At 49.2% G+C, this 7,884-nt stretch overlaps 1 protein-coding gene across 1 annotated transcript; it reads right to left on the reverse strand.

Annotated features, from left to right (window-relative positions):
• Nucleotides 1-8: 8 nt before the first annotated feature.
• On the reverse strand, nucleotides 9-7,881 carry LOC104984204 (tumor necrosis factor receptor superfamily member 10B-like; the record flags this gene model as incomplete). The annotated part of the gene is made up of 5 exons (XM_010833852.1): nucleotides 9-2,462; nucleotides 5,606-5,665; nucleotides 6,181-6,246; nucleotides 6,691-6,929; nucleotides 7,733-7,881. Coding segments are annotated over 5 exons (561 nt in total), but the record flags the coding sequence as incomplete, so codon positions are not given.
• Nucleotides 7,882-7,884: the final 3 nt, after the last annotated feature.

The raw sequence follows: 7,884 nt of genomic DNA on the forward strand, positions 1-7,884 counted from the left end.
GGAGTCTGGCAGGCTTAGTTCACAGGATCGCAAAGAGTCGGACACGACTGAGCGACTAAGCACCCACCGGAAAGCAACAAAGGAGTCAAGTTTCACTTTTCTTGAAGGTTCTCATTAGTAAAACACACAATAAATGTGTACAAATGAATATACATGACAAATACTGACAAGGCTGATACTCTAATGGGCACTCAAGGAAGTCTTCTGAGAAAGGGACAAGTGACCTGACATTTGACTATTTACTTTTTTAAACTGTTTTACAAATGCACATGCTTTTTGTAACATATAGGTGACAGTTTCAAATTTTATTGTATCTTATTTATTTATTTTAGCTGGGCAGACTCTTCACTGCAGCACACAGGCTCCTCTACTGTGATGTGCAGGCTCTACAGCACAAGGGCTCAGTTGCGGAGCACATGCTTAGTTGTGGTGTGTGGGATCTCAGTTCCCCAACCAGAGACTGAACCCAGGCTCCTTGCATTGGGAGTGCAGAGTCTTAACCACTGAACCGCCAGGGAAGTCCCAGGAATTCATTTCTATCTCCTTCTGGGGATGAAGGCAGAGTGTCCTGCACAGAAGGAACAGCAAAGACAGGAAACACCTGACTTCCAGGAAAGGGAGGAACATCAGGGCCAGAGGGATGTAGCACCAAGACCACGGGGGTCGGCCCTTCTCAAAACACAAGAGAACTCCACACACTGTATCCATTTGTACCTACATTTTAGGCAATTCCAGTTTTGACCACACCAGTCACATCAACCTTGGGAAGACAACATACAAGCCTTGAGATGGACTAGACCAAAAACCTCCCTGAGAATTGCTTCTGCTATTAAATTATCCTGCAGTGATTGGAATACTATGGAGAAGGGTTTGGCAGAAGGTAAAAAAAATAAATAAATAAATAAATAAAATACAAAACCCTAATATAGCAGGCATTTTAGGTCAGTTCTCACAGTATTTAAGAATCATCATTTCTGTGTCTTTTCTGCAGAAGGTCAAAGATTACAGAGGGGTTGAGATCCTTAATCAGCCAATTCAAACACAAAAAGGCAATTCTGGGCTCAGAGCACCAGTATCAAGGGGGGCCCATCTAGTGCGGAGCAAGCCAACACTGAACATAACCAAGGAGCCCATCCATTCTTCCTCCCAGAAACTATGGCAGATCCTTGTCCTCTCTTCCTTGAGCCCAGATGGAATGAAGGTCACTGATAAGAGCAGACGTGACACAGAAACTATCTGACACTCATATCTAACCCACGTCCCACCCTAACCTCCCAGATGAGCAGGAGGAAGCCCGGGGAATGACAGCCCAGTTCACGGTCACCAGACACAACACGGGGGTGCCAATTCCACTCCCTCTCTGCTCACTTGTTAACATCTCTCTATGAAAAATACAAATATTCACCCAACTATAAAGTTGACATGTTTAAAGCCTGGACCCTGAAGAAGTCGCCAGGCAATCCCAAAGTGGTCAAATTCCCCCAGCAGTGGGCTTGCTCTCCTTTATTGCTGTTCTTGTTTTGTAGGTTTTTGTTTGTTTGTTTTTGCCTCATGGCTCGTGGGATCTTACTTTCTGACCAGGGATTGAACTCAGGGCTCTCAGGGCAGAGTCCCAACCACTGAACAGCCAGGGAATGCCCTCCTTTTGTATTTCTAGTTTATTTAGATTGCCAGTACTCAACCAGGTAGCCCACATAAACCTAGAAATTATATTTGCAAAATGTTTTTCTACACATACATATATATGCACAAACATAAAAGTACCAAGACATATAAGATGTTTGCACTTTAATGATGTATATTACAAGTTACGGGGCCTCCCTGGTGGCTCAGTTGGTAAGGAGTCTGCCTGCAGTGCAAGAGACCTAGGTTCCATCCCTGGGTAGGGAAGATCCCCTGGAGAAGGAAACGGCAACCCACTCCAGTACTCTTGCCTGGAGAAACCCCATGGACAGGAGAGCCTGGTGGGGACAGTCCATAGGGTCGCAAAGAGTTGGACATGACTCAGTGACTAACACCTTCATTATAAGTTACATCATTAAATGCATACATACTAACATGAATGACAAATTTCAAACAAATACAAATAAAAACTAGAAGTCTATTAAGAGTGTGTCCTGAACTCAAAGATTGAGGTCCTCAAATGGTCACGGCACAGCAGAGCCTGTCTCACTTTCTTCATAAATATGTTAATACTTTCCTGAGTTCCGCAGGCACTCTTGAACTGTCTCTTTTGTCAACCTTTGCCCCAGCATTTCCAAGGCATCCATCGGGGTGTTGACTGAGGTCCCCTGTCCCTTCTTGGTGACTGGCAGCATTTCACACAGGGCATCCGGAGAGACCCAGGCCTATTCTCTGGCCACAAGGATCTCATTTCATGTGAGGCCCAACTGCCTCAGGAGTGAATCACAGAAGTCACAAGGAAAAGATAGCTGCAAAGTCACTGAAGAATAGCTTCAGGCCTAGGTTGGGGGAAAGTCAATGAGACAGAGTTGGAAGGGGCTTTCACAAAGGCCAAGGACCCTCAATTCAGGCCTAGACTTCAGGATGGGAACCTGAGGAGCTCCCCCTGCTGGTAATCCTGCTGCTCTGTGCCCCTGACCTGCTTCCAGCAGCAAACAAGCCACACAGGCACTGGGCATTGGACTTGGCCAGCACTCAGAGCAGTTGGGGGCAGTCCAGGTCAGCAGAGAGTCCTGCCCCAAGCAGGGGATGAGGGCCCATCTGGAAGAGGAGACTGCTGTCACAGAGGGAGAAGGCATCTGTGATAGGAGACAGAGGGTGGGACAGCAAGGGGCAACAGACCTCAGACGAGGGCACCTGCCTTTCTCAGGAGGGTGAGGCCCCCTGGCTGCCACCTCTGTACTGGGTGCAGAGCAAAGGCCTGGAGGGAGGAAGGTCTCCGGCCTCACACCCCGCTCGGCCTCACCGCCTGACCCTGCGGTACAGCTCGATGGGGACAGACTCCGAGCAAAAATTTAACCTTAAAATGGAGCAAACACCACCCGCCTCATGGACTGTGCTGCAGATTCAACGCTGTGTGTGTGAAATGCTGTGCACACCACCATCCACAGTACATAAGGAGGGCACCCAACACAAGTTTATATTCTCTAACAGTTACACTGAAAACATAAAAAATAACAATACTAGTTTTCATAAAATATGGTACTAACTCAAAGTATTCTAAAAAATTTCCTTTCAATATGTAATATAGATAGCTAATGGGAAGTGGCTTGATAACACAGAGAGCTCGATCCGGTGCTCTGTGATAACCTAAGGGAGGTGGGATGGGGGCGTTGGAAGGAGGCTCAAGAGGGAGGGGATATATGTGCACCTATGGCTGGTTCATGTTGCTGTACAGCAGAAACAAGCACAACATTGTGAAGCAATTATCCTCCAATTAAAAGTAAGTTCAGAATTTTTTTCACTGCAATATGTAGTGTTAGCTGCTCAGTTGTGTGTCTGACTCTTTGTGACTTCATGGACTGTAGCCTGTCAGGCTCCTCTGTCCATGAGATTCTCCAGGTAGGAATACTGGAGTGGGTTGCCATTCCCTTCTCCAGGGGATCTTCCTGACCCAGGGACTGAACCCTGTTCTCTTGCATTACAGGAGAATTCTTTACCATCTGAGCCACCAGGGAAGCCCCTCAACATGTAATCAATATACAAAAAAAAAAACAACTGTTAACGAGACAAATTATAGTCATTTTTTCTACCAACTCCTTGAACTACAGTATCGAGTTATATACTACAGCTCATCAGATTTAGCCACAGTTCAGGCGCTCCACAGGGCTCCCAGGTGGCGCCAGTGTAAAGAACCTGCTTGCTAATGCAGGAGATGTAAGATGTGGGTTCGATCCCTGGGTTGGAATGATCCCTGGAGGAGGGCATGGTAACCCACTCCGGTATTCTTGCCTGGAGAATCCCACGGACTAAGGAGCCTGACAGGCTACAGACCATGGGGTTGCAAAGACTCGGACATGATAAAAGAGACTTAGCATGCATGGACAGGGGCTCCACAGCCTCCCTGGGCCAGGGGGTGCCCTGCTGGACAGCACAACCTCTCGGATGTCTCAGAGTGGGTCAACCTGGCCCTGAGCAACCAGGGAGGAGAGAGGATGGTGGAGAAGGGAAGGACAGGGAGGTGTTAGGGGCCACTGTTAGAGGACAGAGGGGTGCAGGGTGGGAAAAAGAGGAGGGGGCAGGGAGGGAATTAGAGTCCCGATGGTTCATGGACAAGCCATCCCCTCTCTGAGTTGCCCTAACCGCTATGGAGACAGAAATTAGGACACTGTCCCTCCTCCCTCCACTCCTGATCCCCTGCCCAGGAAAAAAACACTCGCTTTCAGTGACATCTGTTGGAACCAGCAGCCATCTTCTCCTCTGAGATCCTTCAGGTGCTGCTGGTTTCTGTAAAACACAATGGAGAGCAGCCTTGGTCTTAACCGGGGGTCCTAGGTTACAGAACTGAGCCTAGTAAACCTTGTTCTGAAATTCTGGCAGATGCAGCCGTAAGCAAATCAAAACCAATGCAGGACCTTTGAGGGGAGCGGACAGAAGAGTCATTATTTTATATATGATTGTGTTCTTATAAAACTCTAATGGTTCAACAATAATACTTAAATGTGAATGTGTGGATGGATGAATGTTAAAAATTATGACAATAAATTCTATAATGAATTATGAGTTGGATAAACTCATAAGGTTATAGAACATTGTAATACAAAGATACAGCCTCAACAAGAAATGAGCAATTTACTGAAGAAAAACACACATGGAGTTGAGGTATTATAAAACTCTTAATTTAAAATGCTAACTCTTTTCATAAGAAAAATATAGAATAGCTAAAAGATCTCAATTCCTCCTAGATTAATTTATAAATTAAGGTAATACTCAAAAACCTCAAAACTATTGAAATGATACGACCCCAAACTGTAAACGTCTCTGTATGTGTGTGTGTGTGTGTGTGTGTGTGTACATATATAATATACATATGTTTAGTCACTCAGTCATGTCTGACTCTTTGCGACCCCATGGACTGTAGCCTGCTGGGCTCCTCTGTCCATGGGGATTCTCCAGGCAAGAGTACTGGGGTGGGTTGCCATGCCCTCCTCATATATATATATATATACACACACACATATACATAGTGAAAATACTTCTGTATGTTGACAAAGAAATTTTCCTTCAAGTAGATTCAATTTAACAATACTTTTGAAATAAATGTGAAATTCCCACTATGATGAGGAATGGCTTAAAAGTATGTAACAGTCACACAGAAAAATATTATGTAGCTCTGACTCCATCACTGGGTCAGTCATGGGAGGAGTGATTACCCTTCACCTGCCCTGTTCTAGACGAGGGATGTGGTGACAAGACAGATGAGAAGTAGCATCAGAGCTGCCAGTGGACCAGAGCAGGGGTTGGGGCTCCCTTCCCCTCCATGCCCTGGTCTCTCTCCAGAGCAGGGGGTGGGCTCCCTTCCCTCCATGCCCCGCTCTCCCTCCATCACCACCTCCCCAGAGAAGAGGAGACCTGACCCATTGCCTCTCCCTGTCTCTACCATAGTCCCAAGCAAGCAGAAGGTCCAGAGCCCCACACTCACCAACAGGCAGTCTGCTTGCTGCATCTCGGGACTGGGTGTTGTTTTCTGCAGCTTCTTTTTCTGCCAAGGGACCAGAATGGAAAGTCAGTCTCCATTGGTCAGCCTGTTGTTGTGTGCATGGTCCAGAGCCCCAGACCTTCCTGGGGGACATAAGTGCCAGAAAAGGGCCTCGAAAAAGCAAGGCACTGACCCAGGAGTCACAAACCCACAAACCCCTACAGCTTCTGGGGGGACAGTGGGTTCTGCCTTCCCACCTACACCTGTGCTGTACCCTCAAGTGGGCATAGACTCAGCACATCTGGGCTCTGCTGATGGCACCCAGACTCTGGTGTGATGCTAAGGGGAACTGAGCAGCCCTGCCTCACACCCCCCATGCCCCAGGCTACAGAGTGAGGGTGTCTCAAACAGTAAGGACAGGGCCAGCGCTGCCAACCAGCCTTAGGACAGCTCTCAGCAGGCCAGTCTCCCTCCTACATTCAGCCTAGAGCCCCCAGGCCAGTTGAGAGAGTCAGGGACAACAGCATAGGACAAACCCGGGACCGTGTCCACCCTGGGCTGTGTTATGATGCAATTACCGAGGGCCTGATGCTGCCAGATGCTGGAGAAACCGATCACCTTGTGCCAGCACTCATTAAAGAGACCTAGAAGAGAAGAGACATCCACTGAGTGGTGGGGAGGGCACTCTTGCCGCACCTCCCTTCCTAGGGACAGGGTGCAGGTTGGGGGCTCAGACACTGAACAAAGAGCCCCAGGCCTGTGACTGCAAGCAGGACATTCTGAATCTGGAGAACCCTCAGGGAGGAGAAAAGAAGGGAGAAAATGAAGTAAAATGAAACCCATGTAAAATCTCTGTGCAGTGCTACTGAACCACCCTCTTCTCCTGCCTCCCACCAGAGTCGGCCAAGGGGAAGAGGGGACTGTCAGCTGAGTTGGGGGCCCGATGTGATCAGTTTTGTAGGACCAGGTGAGGTGGGAGGAGGAGGGGTTTCCTGGGGAACAAGATCAGAGACAAGCGAGGAGGAACAGGAGGATTGGGGAGGTGGAGGAGGGAGCCAGCACCTCCTCCTTCCCTTCTAGAACCTCACCTGTAAAGTAGCACCATACACATCCGATTAGGACAGTGGTGATTACAGATGCAATTTTAATCACCAGCCTTGAAGAGCCTGAGGAGGGAGAGGGAGTGATGGGTAGTCTCTGGCTCATGGTTGTTAGCTCTCCAGGAACTGGGGCCTCCCCATGGGCAAGGGTACTTGATTCTTGGTCCGCACACTTGATGTTGCTCCAGGGGGTACAGTCCATGACCATGACCTTCCCATCAGGGCACCTGGGTACAGACACAGGGGGACCCATCAGGGACAGCTGGCTGGATGAGGAGAAAGAGGGGGCAGCCTCCCGTCCTGGGTCCCCTGACAAGACAGTGGAGGGGAGACAGGCTCTTGCTGTCTGCAGGGGAGGGTCCCCTCACTCCCTCTCACTGGGCGGGAGAACAATCCAGGATTGTGTACTGCGGCCCCCAGGCTCCTACTGAGTGTTCAGAGCTGTCCTTCAGGAGCTGGGCTTCCTCTTCAAGGCCCGTCTGGCCTCCCTGGGCTGCACGGGAAGCTCTGTGAGGCCGGGGGGCCTCATCCAGGTCAAAGGTCACAAGTTTGACTCATCCTCCAGTCAAAGTTGAATACGGGGCCCTCTCATCCACCTGTTGGCTCTTCCTACTAATCTCAGCCAATACTGAGCATCAGAGGATAGTGAATTACTATTGGCCCCTGAGTCCTCGAATAGGAAAGATTCAGGTGCTACTGGGGAACAAGGGGCTGGGTGTGAGGCCTGTCGAGTTGGCTCCGGTTTTATAGGAACCTTGAAGGAGCACACACGTGGCCTCCTCATGACTTCTGTCTGCTGTCCGCACTTCTGTCTTTCTAGGCCCCTCCTGAGGAGAGGTGGGAAGGGGACACTGGGAAAGCCATGCAGGACAGTGGTGGTAGGGAGCACTGCTGCAGGCTCAGGAGACCCCACAGGCACAACGAGCTCTGGGAGGTGGGAGGGGCTTCACGGAAGCAGGAGACAGAAATGGGTACAAGGAAACTGGGGTCTCCTGTGGGTTGGAAGCCCCCCTAGGCTCCTGTGTCTCACCCGGTGCTGCATTTTTGACAGAATTCAGGTGCATCTTCTCCACGGAAAGTGCCAGGTTTGCACTGACACTCAGAGTCCTTGGTCGGGGTGCAGCGATTTTTTTCTTCTTCTCCTAGAGACCAAAGATAAGGTTTTGAGAGTGTGTTTCCCTC

This window comes from Bison bison, unplaced genomic scaffold (genome assembly GCF_000754665.1).
Source record: "Bison bison bison isolate TAMUID 2011002044 unplaced genomic scaffold, Bison_UMD1.0 scf7180017845355, whole genome shotgun sequence".
Classification (NCBI taxonomy): Eukaryota; Metazoa; Chordata; class Mammalia; order Artiodactyla; family Bovidae; genus Bison; species Bison bison.